Raw genomic sequence first — 20,357 nt, forward strand, 5'->3', positions numbered from 1 at the left:
CTGGGAATATGATCTGAAACCCCTTCTTAATTCTTGGAGACATTACCATTACAGATTTTGTTGCTAAGACATTATCTGTCCAGATCTTTAGACTCTCTGACTAAAGTTGTTCTTGATAATAGAACAGTCTTGGTTATCTTTAGCTGAGCAAGGAGGTATCTGTGCTATGGCCACCACCACCTGTTTTACCTGGATCAACATTTGGGGGAAGTTGAAACTCAGTTATAAGAGGTCACTTAGCAAGGCATTTGGCTTCAAAGGATGACTCCTTCAAGGGGTCTCTCTTTGTTTGGGTTTTGGGGACTATGGAGGCTTTTATTTAGCTCCAGATGGTTGCTGTCGTTTGGCCATGCATGAAATGTTTCAAGATGATCCAGGTGTTTAAAAGGCCAGAATGGGATTTTCATGTGAAATCTAATTTTTAAAATGTTGGAAAAACTGAAGTCCAAACGAAACATTTCTGCATGCTGGATTCAGCCAGAGATTGCTATTTCCTGACTCCTACATTAAAACATTTGAATCATGAAACAAAAACAAAAACATTTGAATCATGGAAAAAATGAGGTCATATTTGTGTTTCAGAAATTAAGGGGGAGATGCAATAGAGTAGTGAGTAGGGTAACCAGACAATCAATGGGGCTGTGCTGCCTGTCACTACTTGAGCCAATTAAGCAGAGACGGGGTTGAATCATATATGAGCGTTTATTCCAATACTGACAGCAGTATGGGAGAGCAGCAGGTCATCCACAAAAATCTGCTCTGCAGCCCCCATAAACCAGCTGCTTACATAGGGTAAGACAAGGATTATATGGGGAAGTAGGAGGCTGGGGTGGGACTCCATTTTTTGGGCAACAAGGTTGTAAATATTTCCACGATAATAGGCAGTTCTTAAGTGAGAATGGTTCCAAGGTTGACTCCCAGGTCTTAGGGGCGTACATACAACTCCTAGCCGGGATAGAATGTCCTTTCTTTAATCAACACAAGACAATCATGGTTAACAGAGCATGATTAATATTTCCCATAACCATAGCTAGTCCCTAATATTCTATTTTTGCCCCTAACAGGAAAACACCAAAAATTATGAATTGAGGTTTGAATGTGGATGAATTGAGTGTCTTATTTATGTCCTTAGGCTATAGACCTCAGTAAGCCCAAAAGAAACGCTTTCTTTTCCTATTAATATGCTTTTATTGATTTTAGAAAGAAACAAAGGGAGAGGGGGAGAGCGAGAGAGAAACATCTATCCGTTGCCTCTCATATGCACCCTGGCAACCTTTTGGTGCACAGGATGATGATGCTCAACCAACTGAGCCACACCGGCCAGGGCTAAAACTCTTTCCTCAATTTACAGAGATTCAGTTTATTTTCTTTGTCAGGTCTCATCACAAGAAAAAAATGTATAACTATGTGTGGTGATGAATGTTAACTGTGGTGATGTGTACACATTTCACAATATGTACAAATTTTGAAACATTATTTTGTATACCTAAAACTAATAGCATAATGATATACTTCAATATATCTCAATAAGAAAGGTCCAAAATTATACATTATAAACAAATCACATTTTACAAGAACATATTCAAATAAAATAAAAATATCAAACACATTGAGACATTTAAGTATGAAAGGATGGAGAAAAGGAGTGGAAAATTGGTGATAAAGGGGAATGTGTAAATGGAAAAAAACAAACAAGTAGGGCCTTCTCCACAACAATGATGATAAAGTGTCATGAACTTAGGAGTACAATAAACCTGTTATGGGTAAAAGTAGAATATTGGGGACTAGCTATGGTTATGGGAAATATTAATCATGCTCTGTTAACCATGATTGCCTTGTGCTGGTTAAAGAAAGGACATTCTTCCCTAGCCAGTTTGGCTCGGTAGATAGAGCATTGGACTGCGAACCAAAGGGTCTCAGGTTTGATTCCGGTCAAGGGCACGTACCTTAGTTGCAGGCTCCTCCCAGGCCCAGGCCCTGGTCTAGGTGCATGCAGGAGGCAACCAATCGATGTGTTTCTCTCACATCGATATTTCTCTCTGTCTTTCCCTCTCTCTAAAAATCAATGGGAGGGAGAGGAAACCAAGATGGCGGCATAGGTAAACACCGGAGATTGCTGCCTCACACAACCACTTCAAAAATACAACTAAAAGATGGAACGGACATCACCCAGAACCACAGGAAGGCTGGCTGAGGGGAAATTCTACAACTAGAAGGAAAGAGAAAAGCATACTGAGACTCAGAGGAGGCGCGGTGCGGAAGTAAAATAATAAGGTGCGGAGGTACGTGCGGAGCAGGCTGGCAGCTGAGGGTGCGGTTGTCTGTTTCAATCAGGAGGGAGTCTCAGGCTCTGAGCTCCAGTTCTGGGCCAGTCTCTGGGGACCCAGACTCAAACGGGAGAAGCGGGACTGTCTGGCATTGGTCGGAACTCGAGGGCAGCTTTCTCTCCAAGGGGCTTGCAGAGGTTGCTGGAACACTGAGAGGCAGAGCCTCTGGGGACGGGACTGAGAGCAGCCATAACTGCTCCCTCTGCCAGCCCTGTTGATCCCCCGGGACCCACCCCACCCAAACCTTGCACAGAGGCATTTGTGGGATAGCCTCAGGCAAAGGCTAGATTAGCACCTCCCTAGAGGACAGAAGTTCTCCCACTGCAGACACAGCTGATTCTCACAGCCAGTTGGCCTGGAGGTCAAATCCCTCCCAGTGTTACCTACAACAATCAAGGCTTAGCTACAAAAAGACTGCGCACAAAGACCACAAGGGGGTGCACCAAGAGTGTCTACCTCAGGTAATTGGGACACTTAGCACAGAAAGCCACTCTATGGACACAGCAAGCATAAAAAATGCCGAGACAAAGAAACAGGACACAAATGACAGAACTGGAGGAAAGCAGGCTGCTGGATACAGAATTCAAAACCACACTTTTGAGGTCTTTCAAGAGTCTTCTAGAGACTGCCAATAAACTTAATGAGATGTACATGAAATCTAATGAGACCCTCGATGTTGTGATAAAGGACCAACTAGAAATTAAGCATACACTGACTGAAATAAATAATATTATACAGACTCCCAACAGCAGACCAGAGGAGCGCAAGAATCAAGTCAAAGATTTGAAATGCAAAGAAGCAAAAAACACCCAACCAGAAAAGCAAAATGAAAAAAGAATCCAAAAATACGAAGATAGTGTAGTGAGCCTCTGGGACAGCTTCAAGTGTACCAACATCAGAATTATAGGGGTGCCAGAAGATGAGAGAGAGCAAGATACTGAAAACCTATTTGAAGAAATAATGACAGAAAACTTCCCCTACCTGGTGAAAGAAATAGACTTACAAGCCCAGGAAGCACAGAGAACCCCAAACAAAAGGAATCCAAAGAGGACCACACCAAGACACATCATAATTGAAATGCCAAGAGCAAAAGACAAAGAGAGAATCTTAAAAGCAGCGAGAGAAAGAAACTCAGTTACCTACAAGGGAATACCCATACGATTGTCAGCTGATTTCTCAACAGAAACTTTGCAAGCCAGAAGAGAGTGGCAAGAAATATTCAAAGTGATGAATACCAAGGACCTACAACCAAGATTACTTTATCCAGCAAAGCTATCATTCAGAATTGAAGGTCAGATAAAGAGCTTCACAGATAAGGAAAAGCTAAAGGAGTTCATCACCACCAAACCAGTATTATATAAATGCTAAAGAATTCCTTTAAGAATTCCTTCTTCTATCCTTTAAGAAGAAGAAGAAGAAGAAAAAGGTAAAGATACAAATTATGAACAACAAATATGCATCTATCAACAAGTGAATCTAAGAATCAAGTGAATAATCTGATGAGCAGAATGAACTGGTGATTATAATAGAATCAGGGACATAGAAAGGGAATGGACTGACTATTCTTGTGGGGGGGGGGGAAGGAGTGTGGGAGTTGCGGGAAGAGACTGGACAAAAATTGTGCACCTATGGATGAGGACAGTGGGTGGGGAGTGAGGGCGGAGGGTGGGGTGGGAACTGGGAGGAGGGGAGTTATGGGGGGAAAAAACAGGAACAAATGTAATAATCTGAACAATAAAGATTTAATTAAAAAAAAGATTTAATTAATAAAAAAATAAATAAATAAAAGGGAAAAGGTCTTTCCTGTTTTTGCCCAGGAAGCAAAAGTTCTATAAGTTATTGAAATGGTTATATGTTACTAGGGGCCCAGTGCACGAATTTGTGCACCTTGAAAGGAACTGTGGGCCCCGAGGCTGCCATGGGTACAGGGGTGGGTCTTGGCCCATTCTCTGCACGCCCGCCCGGCCCCTCCCACTGCAGCCCCCCCTACCCCTCCCCTGCCCCACCCATGTCTGCCTTGTCCACCTCTAGGCACCATTGCCAACTCTTTCTGCACCCAGGCCTCATTGTCCCTCTGACAGAGAGCAAGGATCTCTTGGCTCTGAAGGAAAATTTTGTCCCTCAGCATGAAGCAGTTACAGAAGAAACCCTGTGCCCCTTTTCTCAAATAATTTAGAGCAGCGGTTCTCAACCTGTGGATTGAGACTGCTTTGGGGGTCGAACGACCCTTTCACAGGGGTCGCCTAAAACCATCGGAAAACACATATATAATTACATATTGTTTTCATGATTAATCACTATGCTTTAATTATGTTCAATTTGTAACAATGAAAATACATCCTGCCTATCAGATATTTACATCACGATTCATAACAGTAGCAAAATTATGAAGTAATTATGAAGTAATACAGTTATGAAGTAGCAATGAAAATAATTTTATGGTTGGGGGTCACCACAACAGGAGGAACTGTATCAAAGGGTCGCGGCGTTAGGAAGGTTGAGAACCACTCTCTAGAGCCAAGATACTTGAGGGGGGATGTGGTAGGAAGTTAGGTATAAGCCGAGCAAGGATGATGATCCAACTGGAGGAGAAGTGGATGGGACCCTGGGACGTGCTTCTCACCACTCCAACTGCTCTGAAGCTGGCAATGGAGGAACCTGTGTAGAATTGACCTTTACATTTTGCTGAGTAGGAGTTGGGGCACCTATTGATAATATATAGAATTATTCCATTCATTTTGCAAAGTCATACACAGGGACCTTTGTATGTTGGGATCCACTGTCTGGGAAAAGGATGCAGGGATGTTTCCTCTAAAACAGAGGTTCTCAACCTGTGGGTCGCGACCCCTTTGGGGGTCGAACGACCCTTTCACAGGGGTCGCCTAAGACCATCGGAAAACACATATATAATTACATATTGTTTTTGTGATGAATCACTATGCTTTAATTATGTTCAATTTGTAACAATGAAATTGGGAGTCACTACAACATGAGGAACTGTATTAAAGGGTCGTGGCATTAGGAAGGTTGAGAGCCACTGCTCTAAAGGTTAGTGCAGTAATTCTCAGTGGCGAATGTCTGACTTTTACCAGGTGTTCTAGTTATTGTGGTTAAGTATCTAGTAACTACAATATGAATTGTTCTGATGATCTCACCCTCCCTTATTAGTAATGAACATATTACACTGCCAGGTGGTTTGTTTCTGATAGGTGGGATAACTGTTTATTCATATATCCCTGCCAACAGCACGGTGTGTGTATGTGTGTGTGTGTGGGGGGGCAGGTAATTCATGGAAGTCTTTCCAGGTAAGGAATGAAGGTTGCTTAGGATGACTGTCCATCTTTGAGCCCCAGAAATATCAAAGTCGGAACCAAAAAAGACCTTCTCACGGCCATTGCACTGCACTGCAATGTCGTCTCCACCTGTGGAGTCCTGCTGAATATATTTCATCCGTTTTTGTTATGCTGGTACTGGTAGGCTCCCTTAAAGTAGAAGTGGCCCAGCTGGCTTGTAGCATGGTAAAAGCCCTGAATGCCACCTCCAGGGCTATACATGGGAGAAATCGAGAGCTGAGCCAGGTCAGGGAGGCAGCTCTAGAGAAGCGGGCAGCAATAGATTGTTTGCTGTTTGTGGCGTGGCCACGGTTGTGAGGAATTTAAAGGAATGTGCTGTTTTAATCTTTCTGACAATTCTCAGCAGATAGAAAACATATCCAAGGTCCTGCATTTGGTGTATTCCATCTGTGGAAGAAAGGGGCCACATGCTAACCTGACTAGCTGAGGGAAGGCCTGCATGGCGGTGTTACAAACTCAAAGACCTAAAGTAACCACAAAGGATGGTCTGAAATTAAACTTTAACTAAAAGCAGTTATGGTGGGTAGTCACACCTAGGCTGGTATCTTCACTGACAAGGTCAACCTTTACCTTAACTGAGCCTGTCTTTTTGCATCTATGATAACGTAGATAAAAATAGGTGAAAAACTGCCATTCTCTGGAGCAGTGGTCGCCAACCGGTATTCCGTGAACCACTGGTGGTCCGTGAGGTCCGAGAGGTTGGAGACTGCTGCTCTGGAGCATTATCTCAATCCGCTGAGATTCTGCTTCCCAGCAACTGTTGACAGTTTGGCTCAACTAAACTCACAAAAATTCTTTACAAGTTTGAATGTTTTAACAGGAGTGAGATATATAGAAGAGACTGGGAATAGGGAGAAAAAGGTTATAGGTAGGGCTTGATGCCAAGAAAATGCCTGTCCCTAGGGTAGAAGTGAACTGGTGGGGATGGAGGTGAAGTCTTATTTCTTTTTACTTTTATGTTTTTATCTTAATCATCACTGCCTGCAGAGTGTACCCCTAATGCAGCCGGATGGCATGGCCGCTTGTGCTATTAATCATTTGGAGCTTGACTTAAACCCATCATTGCTTAGTACCTTTGGTTACAGAAAATTTCCAACCAAATAAACCAAGGTGACTTCTGTATTGTTGTTCTCCTGTTGTCAGGCTTCCTAAGACTTCATAAGGACATGCAACTCTGCACACCTAAATGGCGGAGGGCGAAGAGCAGGATGACGGATCCGGAAGAACCGAATCTGGGAAGCGCTCCGGAAAGGCTGGGCGTCCCAGATTCGGCGCGGGACGTGCATGGGCCTGTGAGCCGACTGGATTTCCCAGGTTCCGTCGCCCTATGTTGCCCCGACCCGGTCTCTGTCCTGGGCGGCCCGTGCACGCCCAGTGCGCGCGCAGCTCCGCTTGGCCTCCGCCGCCGAGGGGATCTCTCCCCCTTTGCCTCGATGGCTCCCCGCCCGTCCAGTGCCCAGTGCCCAATGCCCACCGCCCCCGCCTCCCGGGCATGCCCAGTGCAGGTGCAGCTTGGCTCCGCCCCCTCCGCCGCAGCGGCCCCGCCCCCTCCGCCCTGGGCCGATGGCTCCGCGCCCGCCGACTTCCCACCGCCCCGCGCGGCCCGGGCATGCCCAGTGCGGGCGCAGCGGCCTCGGCCCTGGGAGCGCCCGGGCGGCTGCCGGCTGTCGGCGCGGAGGATCCGTGGCCCGCGGTGGGCGAGGGGCCGGGTCGGAGCCGAGCGGCGGAGCTGCCGGGTAGGTGCAGGCTCGGCGGAGCCAGGCCACTGGCGCGCGGCAGGGACCGGGCGGAGGGAGCGTGCGGTGCGGGTCTGCAGGGCCCGAGCTCGGGGTCGTGTAGCTGCGGGAGGGACCCCGCTGGAAGGAGAATGCCCGGGTGCGGCGCGGCTGTCCCCGGCCTCCGTGTGGCCGCGGCGAGCGGCTCCGCGCCGGGTGCCCGCTGCGGGTGCGGAGGGAGCTCGCGGTTTTCAGTGGGAATCGCCGAGGACTCCGGGAGCCGCCACCGGGCGGACCTGGAGCCAGTCCAGGGGCCGGCGAGGAGGAGGGCGCTCACCTTTCCTGCACCTGCAGCGGGTCTGCCCGCCTCCTGCTTTCCGCACTGGGGCTTCGTGTCTCTGCAGATGCCTCCTAAGTTCTAATGGCTGCGAGGCACTGAGTGGCCAGGGAGGGGTATTTCCAGGATTACGAGACATTTTGTCCATGGAATGCTCGGGGTAAACAACAGTCCTCCGGAGTGAAAGGTCCGACCGAGGGCGGAACACCGGGGCTTTCAAGTTTGCCGGAGCCCATCCCGGTGCTGTCGCCTTGGGTTAGCCATTCATCTTTGGAGACTCAGTTTCCCCGTCTGTAACATGATGTGGACCCGTTGCACTCTCCCTCCTTCCAGGTGACTTGGAGGGTCCCCCACTGCGCTCTTCAGTCTCTGTGGGATCTCAGATTGTGGCAGGTTCCTTTTCTCCACGCCTCAGCTTTTTTTGTCAAGCCGGTAAATCCCAAATATTCCCGAAGGAAGGCTGCTAGGATCTCCGCATAAAATGTGAAGTGACCTATCTTTCAAAGGCCACTGTTGGTCAGTAGGTAACCTGCCCCTCGGTGCATGCAGAAGCCAGGTGTTAATGGCCATGGTTCAGATAACAGAGCTGTTCTACTGGCCTGGGAATGACCTGCCTCAGGCTCTCTATGCCCTGTGAGGGATCCAGACTCAGTATGTGGCTAGCTCACTTTGGAGTGCGATTATGTTCATAAAGAAGTTTTTTTATCTTCATGTTATTGCACTTAAAAACATGAAGATTTTAATACCCTTAATGTATAGATTAGTAAGTAGCTGGTTCGGCGTGGATTCATGCTAGTCTTTCCAAACCAGGGTCTTTCTTGTGTGTCATCATTGAGCATTTTACTACTCACCTGGCACTGAGTTGTCTTTCACGCTGAGATGGTTTTCTGTTTGTTTTCAAGTGGGAGTGAGCATTAGGAGAAGTTTCTTGCCCTGGAAACCTCTCTACCTGAAGGGAGTGTGTCTGTGTAGGATCTGCCCTAAGGAGCGGATGGTTCAGATGGTGTGCGAGTTACCTTCTTCCTGCTGTTACATTCCCTGCTCTTTCAGTTCTGGGTGGCATTAGTCCAGTTGGGTCAAGAAGGTACAGTTTGGTGAGGTGGTTTCAGGTCAGGGAAAGTGTGCTTACGTTTTGAAATTTGAGGTTTATATAAGCTGCCTGTGAAATTTTGTCGTTATGAGCTCTCTCTTAAATTGAGAATACCTTAGATTGGTTTAATTAGGATTGAGAAGTGTTTTTGTTTTTAATCCTCACTTGAGGATATTTTTCCCATTGCTTTTTCAGAGAGAGAGTAGAAGGGAGGGAGGGGGAGAGTTGAACCTGCGACCCTTAGGTGCATGGGCTGATGCTCTAACCATTGAGCACACTGGCCAGGGCTAGAATCCCAATTTCTTTTCTTTTCTTTTTTATTGCTTAAAGTATTACAAAGGGTATTACATATGTATCCATTTTATCCCCCCGCCCTAGACAGTCCCCTAGCCTCCCCTATCACCCAGTGTCTTATGTCCATTGGTTATGCTTATATGCATGCATACAAGTCCTTTAGTTGATCTCTTACCCCCCTACCTCCTGCCCCCCAACCCTCCCCGGCCTTCCCGCTGCAGTTTGACAATCTGTTTGAGGCAGCTCTGCCTCTGTATCTATTATTGTTCAAAAGTTTATAATGGTCTCTATTGTCCATGAATGAGTGAGATCATGTGGTATTTTTCCTTTATTGACTGGCTTATTTCACTTAGCATAATGCTCTCCAGTTCCATCCATGACGTTGCAAATGGTAAGAGTTCCTTCCTTTTTACAGCAGCATAGTATTCCATCGTGTAGATGTACCACAGTTTTCTAATCCAAGAATCCCAATTTCTTAATAAAATTTCTGAAAATGGGTTTTATCATTCACCTTAATGACATTAAGTGGGGACACAAATTTGAAGAATACTTACAGATATGAGCTTTCAAGTTCTTAAACTTTGAAGCTAGATTTGTCGTTTACCTGAGAAATAAAATGGGAAAGTTGTAGTGAGTTAAAGAATATTTGTATGCGTGAACTTTTTTTTTCCTAGTGTAAATAAAATCCACTGTGTCTCGCATGCTTATTAAAATTGCACTTTTAGCCCTGGCCGGTTTGGCTCAGTGGATGGAGCGTTGGCCTGCAGACTGGAGGGTCCCGGGTTCGATTCCAGCTAGGGGCATGTACCTTGGTTGTGGGCGCATCCCCGGTCGGGGGTGTGCAGGAGGCAGCTGATCGATGTTTCTCTCTCATCGGTGTTTCCGGCTCTCTATCCCTCTCCCTTCCTCTCTGTGAAGAATCAATAAAATATATATTTTTTAAAAAATTGCACTTTTATATGCATATATTTAAAATTGGAAAGCGTATGGAGGCCCCTTTTGGAGGTTTAGGTGGGAAATTTCACATCACGCCTTAAACTTAACTGTGTGCCGGGGGGCCTTGTGCATGAAGTGCATATTTAGTAAATTTTGCAAGAACTTTCATCTTGCTCTTGTACTTCATTCAAGTGTTAGAGGTTATACACCAAGCATACCTATAGCTTAAAGGGATATTGGAATATGTGTGGGGGCAGTTAGGGACATCAAAGTCTGGTGAGGAGATTACTGGTCCCAGAGCCATTTACCCCTGTAAAAGTGAAATTAAGTTAAATTAAAAAATAATTTATCCATTGCAGATTTCATTAGTTGCAGGGATAACCTTACTTTAGTTCACTGTCCTAGTATCTACGGGCTGGAATCCTAAGGACTCCTAGTAGAGATGCAAGTATGTGGAAAATGGCACCATGCAGAAATGTACATGAAGTTACTTATCTTCAAATATTTTTTTCCCATTATCTCTGTTTCTAGGTTCTTCATGATGAAAGATTTTGGGGTGCTTCTCTCTCCTCTGTATAGTTAGTAGTTTGGGTGGTGAAGATATGGCTGACAGTGTCAAAACCTTTCTCCAGGACCTTGCCAGGGTGAGTACATCAAGCCATCTCGTGACACTTTTGCTGTAGGAACTGACTAGGAAATCCTTTAGGTGTTCATATTTGTTGGGTCCTTCACATACAGGTTTTCATTCTAATCCACTCTACTCAAAAGATAGGTATTACCCTAGCTTGCAGAAGCTTGGTAGACCTTCCTGGTGTCTATAGCATGAGAATCCTGGTCAGCTTGGGTCTAGAGGCCCCCCCCCCCCCCCACACACACACCTTTTTTTTAACTTTATTTTGGGATAATTTTAGACTTACAGAAAAGTTACCAGATAGTACAGAGTTCCTCTGTATCTGTCACTAGGTTCTGCTAATGTTAGCATCTTCTGTAACCATGACACATTGGTCAAAACTAAGCAATGAATATTGGTTACATTACTGTTATGTAAACTACTACACATTTGGATTTACTACATTAGAGACCCCCCATTTTATAAGGTGCAGATGATGATGCTCTAGGAAAATGTCCCATAAAGATCTGCTTAGAACCTAGTCACCCAGATTTCCAATGGCACAGAATTCTCTTAGAGTGGATGTCTGAGATCTCATGCCCTAGTTGTGGCCCCTCTAGCTCTATTCCTAGGAGCAGGAGAGAGGCCAGTTCTGATGGGGGTGGGGAGTTCTAGTTAAAAGAGAAATTGAAGGAGTATCTTGGAAGGGCTAAAGAGACTCTATGCAATGTGATCTACTTTTAATACCTTTACCTCCTTGTGTGATAAAATTTCAACCCTGGATCAGTTCTGCATTGTACACTTTACATGTTTGTCTGCCCCATGAGCTGTCAGTGTCTTAGGTGGGGATCCTGTCATCATTCTCGTACATACTAGGCCCTCAGCCATTTGAACTCTACTATCTGGAATATTTAAACTATTGTGGAAGATTTAGAAATTAAAAGCAAAATAAGACTAAAAATTACTCGTAGGTAAAAGATCAGGTGCACACTGTGCCAATTTATGGTGCTATCAGTTGGTAGTTCATAAACTTGCCCGTGTCTCTGTATCTTGGTGATTATCTCCAACATTTATTTTGGCTAATAACAGTGGGTGAAAATGCCATCCTTAAATCCAGGCTCACCATTGCTACCAGATTGCCTTTTTGTGCTGCTGCCTCAGAAGTCAGGTACCCCAGCGCTACCACTCTACTTTGGACATAAAAGTGTAGTGGCAGTTAATTAAACTATAATTTTTGTTCTTGTTTACTTGTATACTTTTCCTGCTATGTTTCTTGATCATTTCCATATGGCCCGTGTCTAGCTCATTGGAGATGCTTGGTATGTGGGTGGCCCTATTTTATGTATAATAGTAAATGTAGCAAAATATTAATTTGGTGAATCTGGAGGAAAGGGTATTAAGAAGTTTTCCATTCTTGCAACTCTTCTACAAATTGGGAATTATTTCAAAATAAATAAAAAAATCAAGGTTCCCGTAAGCCATGTAGCAAAATAAATAGTGGTTTCCACTATGAATCACTTTACTGCATATAAGTAAGTATTCCCTGATCCATCATTTTCCCTCTTTAAAAATAGTACTCTTGCATTATACTCTTGTCTGTAGGGAATCAAAGACTCCATCTGGGGAATTTGTACCATCTCAAAGCTCGATGCGCGAATTCAGCAAAAGAGGGAGGAGCAGCGTCGGAGAAGGGCAAGCAGCGTCCTGGCGCAAAGGAGAGCCCAGAGCATAGACAGGAAGCAAGAGAGGTGAGGAGCGGAGGCCGGTGTCGGGAATGTCGGAGCCCCTTCCAAGGGAGGACTTCAGGACATGACTGCTCTCTGCATACAATTGAGGCCGTGTGATGTGACTTGGAGTTTTAGTAGCGCCCCATTGCTTTTTGTACTCTCCCCCCAAAATGGGATGTTATTCTCCCCCATCCACCTACATTGATTTAAACTAGGGTCTAGCAGTCATCCTTGCTCACATGTCATGGTGCTTGTTTTTTAATCAGAACGATGACTGGAGAACCACAAAAGAATTATTTGGATTGATGGGTACTTCTAGGAGAGCCTATGTGGATTTACTTATTGGTAGAACTCCAGACATCCTCTTTTAATCTTCCTCGGTCTTGGATTTTATTTTATTTTAAAATATATTTTATTGACTTTTTACAGAGAGGAAGGGAGAGAGATAGAGAGTCAGAAACATCGATGAGAGAGAAACATCGATCAGCTGCCTCCTGCACATCTCCTACTGGGGATGTGCCCGCAACCCAGGTACGTGCCCCTGACCGGAATCGAACCCGGGACCCTTCAGTCCGCAGGCCGACGCTCCATCCACTGAGCCAAACCGGTTTGGCCAGTCTTGGATTTTAGAAAATAAATTTTTTGTTTGAGAAAAGCTGCTTCTCTAGAAATATTTTTGGTCTTTTCTTATTGACTGACATTAGAACATTGGGAGAACAACAGGTGCTGGAAAATTAATAGCAACAAAAGATATAAAATGGGGAGCTACTGAATGACAGTATGAAAATGGCCTGCCTTGTAAGCTAAATACATGTGTTCTTTTCCAGTGAGCCACGTATCGTTAGTAGAATTTTCCAGTGCTGCGCTTGGAATGGCGGAGTATTCTGGGTAAGTTCTTTTTCCTTAAATTCTAGGTGCCTTATAAGTATCTTCGGATTGTTGCTGTTAATAGTTCTCTTCTGTTTTCTTTAAACTGAGACAAGTAGCTTTTACCAGCTGACACATGCGTAAGACCATAACTTAGGATTCTATGCAACTGGAGTGCTTTTATTCTCACTCAGAGAACACTTGTATGTAAATAAAGGGCTATTCCTAACATAAGTTTTTTAAATTATTCACATGTTTTAATGTTGTTATTGGTTAATAATTTCTCTTGACATTGTCTGGACATTTTGGCTAAGAGCATCTTGTGGGATCGGAGGGAAATGACAGGTGGATGAGGACAAGGGTCTCCCCTCATCTGGTTATAGCGATCTGTTAGAATTGATATCTATTGAAACCCACACCAGAAAAGATTGCCTGCAATTAAGTGAGAAGCAACCCAGGTTTAGGTGAAATTTGAATACTTCAAAAAACAGGTAGTTAAATATTTCCTTAGACTTGGAATTCGATGTAATTTGTTCCCTTAATTTAAACATTTCACAGATGTTTCCAGGTGTTAACTTTAATAAAACATTACTGTGCACTTAGTCTGTGCCTTTATTTTGTCCTGTATACAGTCTGAAATGTTCTTCTCTGCCCCCAAAGTTTTACTGTTTTTATAGGCAGTATTAGGTTTGTACCTCTTAGATGGAGATTGGGATTAGAAATGGGTCCAGTTTTGGTGCTGCTCAGGCCTTCTGATTTATAAAGTCACCTCCATCTGGAAAATAATTGCACTGACACTTGGAACTCTTTCTTTTGAAGAAGGGTTTTTAATATTTACCTTCTTGCTTCTTTCCTTTAGTTCAGTCTCCTCTTGTTTTATCGGGTGTTTATTCCTGTACTTCAGTCAGTAACTGCCCAGATTATTGGTAAGTATGGTGCTGTCTGCCTGGGATAGAGGTAGGAGATTTTTTCCTGTCTCCCTCAGTCTATGGAGCTCTTACTATGTACCAGGAGCTTGGGATGTTTTTAACTCACACTTCTCAACAGCCCTTTGAGTGGGTATTGTTATAGGTGTCATTTTATGGGTGAGGAAATGAAAGTTAGTTACCAAGGTTAAATCATTAGTAAATGGCAGAGCTGGGATTTGAGCTCAGGTGGTTTCCTGCATCTTACTGTTAATCACTGTGACATCTCAGTCACCACCAGGTAAGCGGGTTTGTCTCAAGGCCAGCAGCACATAGCTATGGCTACTCTGACCCGGAGTTGTGGCCAGAATCTGGCGTTTGCAAAGAATAAAACTATCTGAAGAAGGCATCGTTTGTGCTGCAAAAAAACAAAGATATGTGTGGGGCGGGGGTGGGGAGGAATAGTCACGATTAGGGGCTCCATATCTGGTTTTCCATTTCTCCAGTTAAACGAACTCTTTTCCCCTTTCGTAGGTGATCCGTCTCTACACGGAGATGTTTGGTCATGGCTGGAATTCTTCCTCACGTCCATTTTCAGCGCTCTCTGGGTGCTCCCCCTGTTTGTGCTTAGCAAAGTGGTGAATGCCATTTGGTTCCAAGTAGGTCCAGGGCGGAATGGAGGCTGGGTCCCGTAGCACGAGGGTGGACAGGTGGCAGATTATAGCCTGCGAAGTGAGTGGCCTTGTAGGGAGCACCGCACAGGCTTCCTGGGTCACGCAGCCAGTGGGCGGCGTTTGTGCTCCTGGAAAATGGAATGACTGTCGGGCCAACAGAGCTTTTCTCACCTGGCAGGTCCAAGGGAAGATCAGTGGCCTTAGCTGTGGGATGGATATTGGGGCCATTTCGTTCCTGGTTGGGTGAGCTACTTTCTCTGTTACAGGATATAGCCGACCTGGCATTCGAGGTATCAGGGCGGAAGCCTCACCCATTCCCTAGTGTTAGCAAAATCATTGCTGACATGCTCTTCAACCTTCTGCTGCAGGCTCTTTTCCTCATCCAGGTGAGACGGGGCACATGTACAGCTTTCAAATTAAAGGTTCACTAGAGGGAAGTTTACACAGACGGGGTACTGCATTTCCCCTGGGGCTGAAATGCTTTATGGGAGGGAATGATTTTTAAATAAGCTTTTTACAGAAACAACTAGGGAATTTAAAAAATCACAGAATAAGAAACATGAATTTACCTGCCCTTTCCTGCCACCTGGGCATTCTCCACTCTCCTGCTCGTCATAAATTTGAGAAGCAACTGAATGGCTCTTGGGGCAGAGAGTAATGACTCAGTGGCAGGTGAACAGCGTTGGGTCTCTGAAACTTTGGAATTAAGATTTTCCATGTTTATTCTTCAGGGGATGTTTGTGAGTCTCTTTCCCATCCACCTTGTTGGTCAGCTGGTTAGTCTCCTGCATATGTCCCTTCTCTACTCACTGTACTGCTTTGAATATCGTTGGTTCAATAAAGGTAAGTCCATCTGAAGAAACTCCGAACTAAAACTTGGAAGCTCTCTTTGGAAATGATGCTGCTAAGCAGACTTCTTAAAACTTACCTAATGCTTAGGTCCTTGGCAGCCCATCTTTGGGAGGAAGTAGCATCTTTGGCAAGAGGGCACTTACCTTTGGCTTAACCCTTAACTTTGATGCTGGGGCGCACAGCAATGTAGCATTACCTTTACGGTGCTTAATGTGATGTAGCTCTGACTGAGCCATAAATGAGCAGAAGGCATTCTGAATTAGAGAAATTAATTTGATGTCAGTGCATTTAGATAATTTTGGGTATTTTAAAAGCCCTTGACATATCTGTCTGGGTATGTATGGTTGAAAGAGGTTAATTTCTAGGAGATGGCTAACTTTTTATTTGATATCTTGCTTTGCTTAGGACTAATCCTGACAAAGGATGCTGGTGGTGTAATTCATAATTCACTTAGCCTGCCAGCTTTGAAATTGTGATTATTGAATTGTAAAAACTTTGCCTCAGATCTTTATATCACATTGGGACAATGCTGAATTCTGTGTTTTAGCTGTTTTCTAAATGGCAGACCTATATCCCGGACCTATCTCCCAAACTCAGACCTCAAATTTGTCTCCTGTATTTAGTCGTTTTGAGAAAAGGAAGTAAGAATTTCAACTGTGTTGGCTCCTTGTTTTAGGAATTGAAATGCACCAGCGGTTGTCAAACATAGAGAGGAACTGGCCTTACTACTTCGGATTTGGTTTACCTCTGGCTTTCCTCACAGCAATGCAGTCCTCATACATTATCAGGTGATTTGGCTGGAGGGGCTGGAGGGGGACTGGTCTAGAGCTCCACCCAGGGCGCATCTTCTGGACGCCTGGTTCTGTGCGAGGCATTCTTCATTCCTGTTGACTGTTAGGCTGCCCAGAGGACTTTCTCCTTGACATGTGTCAGTATTAACATCTGGTCTGCAGGACCTGCATGCCACATTTCATCTATGTTGCCTCCTGGAGCAGTGTTAAACATAGCCAGTGCTTAGAAAAACCCTCTTTTAAAAATTTAAAGATGTGTTTGATTTATTAAGGGCTTATCAAGCCATAATGTTAGCACCAGACGCAAAGGAATTTTGGGCTTCTCATGTCTTCTCCAAAGTCATGGCTGTTATGAAGGTGACTAATTATTTTTCTTCTTCTTTTTTTTTTTTTACAGTGGCTGCCTCTTCTCTATCCTCTTTCCTTTATTCATTATTAGCGCCAATGAAGCAAAGACCCCTGGCAAAGCTTAGTAAGTATTAGCCAATACTAGTCAAGGTGTAGTACGCTGTTTTCTGTGTAAAGGATTGGGGCTATAATACCACAATTACTAGCATATGAATGAGACATTTTAAAAAAATAACCTCTTACATTGCTGGAAAACATTAATGTGCAGTTTAATAAGAGAAAAACACTTCTGGGATATATCCCCAAATTTTCCCCATGCATATATATGTACATGAATATATTTTTAAAATTGATGCTATAATACATATTTTAAAAATTTAACAATTTACTGAAGAAGGCACTTGTAAACACTGGTAACTATGTTCATTTTTGTAAGAATGGCCACCTTTTTAAAAAGGCATTAGGCCCATGTGTCTGGCTATAGGAGTTTAATGATAACTAGAGGCCTGATGCACGGAATCGTCCACTGGTGGGGTCCCTCAGCCTGGCCTGTGCCATCTTTCAATCCAGGACCCCTCAGGGGATGTAGTAGTGCTTGAAACAGCAGGTGGCTAGGGAGGAAGCCAAGCCGGGCGCCATGCTGCACCTGCCGCTGCAGCTGCCACCATTGCAGCTGCGGAGGTGCTCCCACTGTGGGAGCTCACTGACCACCAGGGGGCAACTCCTGCATTGAGCGTCTGCCCCCGGTGGTCAGTGTGTGTCATAGTGACTGGTCAAATGGTCGTTTGGACATTTGGTCGCCTAGGCTTTTATATATATGGATGACAGTAAAACAGTATTTTAAAAGGAGTCTTAACAGTAATACTAGCACTCCAAAAGTTTTATCACTTCAAAGAAAAACTCAGCCTTTGCTCAATTTTGGTTAAGTCAGTGAGGATACAATCATGTCAGATCTGTTTTGAGTTTTTGCTTATTCTTGCTGTCCAGCAATGCTCAGTGTGAGTCTTAGTAGGAATTGACTTTGTCTGGAACTCTCTTGAAAATGAAACACATACGCATATGATGTCTTCAGACGTAGCTTGAAGTTTGTGCCCTGAAGTCAGTTATAGAAAAGTGCTCCTTGGTTCAGAGTTAATCTGAAGTATAAATTCGTTTCCAGTAAGTAAGCTTTGATACTTCAAATGGTGGTGAGTTCATTACACTTACGACAGTGGCAGGAACCAGTGCATTCCTTAGTTGCTGCCTGTTTAATCCATGTGTCCAATATCTGTACTGTGCCTACTATCTGGACTTCCTTGATCAAATTTCCCTTGTCTTATTTTCCATGTCATTTTAAAACTTACTGTAGTCAGATAATAATTCTGACCAGCTGGGGATCTCACAAGCTGGCTTTCTTGCCTTTTAGCCTTTTCCAGTTGCGCCTCTTCTCCTTGGTGGTTTTCTTAAGCAACAGACTCTTCCACAAGACGGTCTACCTGCAGTCCGCCCTGAGTAGCTCAGCCTCTGCAGAGAAGTTCCCTTCGCCGCATTCGTCTCCTGCCAAACTGAAGGCTGCCGCAGGCCACTGAGTCCCCTGCCATCAGGGGAAGGCGTGGGATTGGAAGGAGGCTGTGCCGGTCTTTCCTTGTTCACCGCCCCCCCCAGGGAGGCAGGGCCCACTCTGCCAAGGGCCCTCTGCGCATTCCCTCCTGAGGAACTGGGATTTGGTCTCTGGTGCACGTAAGGCGCCATCTCCCTGACACCAGTATGTGGACTGTTACCACCTGTGAGTCTGAAAGGCCACAGGTTTTTCTGCAGCTCTTTTCTAGCATTTGCCAGCCTCCCCTCGCCTGGACTGATTCGAATACTTTTTCTCCCCGTGCCATTCACCCTTCCGCCTCCCCTTCCTGCCTTCCATCGCCCTTGGATGAATGGATTTTGTAATTCTAGCTTTTGTACTTTGTGGACCTGTTGTGTTTGTTGTTTTTCTGTGAAGCACATACATTGGATGTGGGAGGTACAGGAGAGTCCGTTACTCCTGGTCACTCCCTTTATAGCCATCACTGTCTTGTTTCTTGTAACTCAGGTTAGATTTTGGTCTCTCTTGCTCCACTGCAAAAAAAATAAGCCTGAAGAGATGGGACAGGAGGAAAGACCTCACAGCCAGATCTGCTGGGTTTTGAGGAGTGGTTTTTCCTTCCCCTTAAAGGGGAAAAGCTCTTTTCACTGGTACATTTAAAGTTCCCCAGCCACGGGGCGGTACCAGTTTTGGACAAGTGCCACTGCAACACAGAATGCTCAGAGAACCTGAACTCTTAAACTCTGCAGGTCTGAAATTTACTGTCGGCCACTGTCGGGCCTGTCTGATGTTTCCAAGGGGATATTGGGTGCTGCAAATCGAAACTGAAGGGGTAAACTTATTAAAACCATTAAGCCTGTGATTGGTGTTTTTCTGTTATTTTAAAGGGACAAGTACTGGAGGAGGGGGCAGATGTCAAAACACTTGTACAATTTTAAAATGTCACAATTAAATGTGATTCGTTTCCCACAAGGTGTGGAATGGTTGAATTTATAAATCACATCAAGAAACATATTCATGGCCCTGACCGGTTTGGCTCAGTGGATAGAGTGTCAACCTGTGGACTCAGGGGTCCCAGGTTGGATTCCAGTCAAGGGCATGTACCTGGGTTGCGGGCACATCCCCAGTAGGGGGTGTGCAGGAGGCAGCTGATGTTTCTCTCTTATCGATGTTTCCAACACTCTATCCCTCTCCCTTCCTCTCTGTAAAAAATCAATAAAATATATTTTTAAAAAAACCCCAATTATTAAAAAAAAAAACATATTCATGTTACCCAAAACTTAGTCTTGGGTAAATTTGCTTATACTTTTTTGAGAGATTAGTCCTGAAAAATGTAACCTGAGGAAGTTTGGATTATGTCATTATGATGATCATGTTAACATCTTGGAAAGAATTTAGGATTGTTGAATTATTTGTTTTAAAGTCTGTGTGTACATCTCCTGTGTATTCATGGATAAAGAGATCCTTATAGATTTCAGTGTATTGAACATTCTCATTAGAGAAGAGATTAGAGATTTGGCTAACTGTACCATGTACAAGACAAAATTCGAGTTTAAGAATCACTTCTGGGAGATGAAAACCAAGTTTAAGGTGCAGAAAGTTTTAAAATAGTGGGCATCTTGGAGGTGAGCATTGTTTTCCAGCTTGTGCAAAAAAATTATAAAAGACATAATTTAAAATAAGATTTACTTCCTACTTTAGACACCTGGTCATTTGTCACTAGGACTGCAGAGAACTGCCAGGTTGCTGTGGGGTGCTTGGAAGACCTCGGTATTTCATCAGCTTGCAAATGATCACTGATTGCCTTAAGATCAGTTTAAGTTTTTACAAGTCGCTGTTATTTAAGTGGCCACATCTTTGCTGCCAGAAATTTGTATGTGTAGTAACTAAATTAGTGTTTAGAATGGCGAGGGAGGATGAGTGGATGAAGGCACTCGATTTTATTCAGCACTATGTCTTGCGATAGAAAATGC

At 44.4% G+C, this 20,357-nt stretch overlaps 2 protein-coding genes across 4 annotated transcripts in view; one reads left to right on the forward strand and one right to left on the reverse strand.

Annotated features, from left to right (window-relative positions):
- The window catches only part of FEZ1 (fasciculation and elongation protein zeta 1), a 77,450-nt gene that overhangs the window by 54,482 nt on the left and 2,611 nt on the right, over nucleotides 1-20,357 (reverse strand). The window contains exon 2 of the mRNA XM_059675782.1: nucleotides 9,671-9,720. The gene's annotated coding sequence lies outside the window, so the exon portion shown is untranslated. The remainder of the gene's footprint in view (nucleotides 1-9,670; nucleotides 9,721-20,357) is intronic.
- On the forward strand, nucleotides 7,259-19,246 carry EI24 (EI24 autophagy associated transmembrane protein). 3 transcript variants are annotated; one of them, XM_059675783.1, is made up of 11 exons: nucleotides 7,259-7,416; nucleotides 10,584-10,696; nucleotides 12,265-12,410; nucleotides 13,217-13,277; nucleotides 14,116-14,182; nucleotides 14,696-14,820; nucleotides 15,102-15,221; nucleotides 15,567-15,678; nucleotides 16,364-16,475; nucleotides 16,876-16,950; nucleotides 18,232-19,246. In XM_059675783.1, exons 2-11 carry the CDS (start codon nucleotides 10,655-10,657, stop codon nucleotides 18,392-18,394), a joined length of 1,023 nt encoding a protein of 340 aa, XP_059531766.1. In that variant the 5' UTR covers nucleotides 7,259-7,416; nucleotides 10,584-10,654; the 3' UTR covers nucleotides 18,395-19,246. The 3 variants fall into 3 exon arrangements, with proteins under 3 accessions (XP_059531766.1, XP_059531769.1, XP_059531768.1); XM_059675785.1 differs by lacking the exon at nucleotides 7,259-7,416 and adding an exon at nucleotides 7,830-8,065; XM_059675786.1 differs by lacking the exon at nucleotides 16,364-16,475.

The sequence above is a fragment of the Myotis daubentonii genome, chromosome 19 (assembly GCF_963259705.1).
Source record: "Myotis daubentonii chromosome 19, mMyoDau2.1, whole genome shotgun sequence".
Classification (NCBI taxonomy): domain Eukaryota; kingdom Metazoa; phylum Chordata; class Mammalia; order Chiroptera; family Vespertilionidae; genus Myotis; species Myotis daubentonii.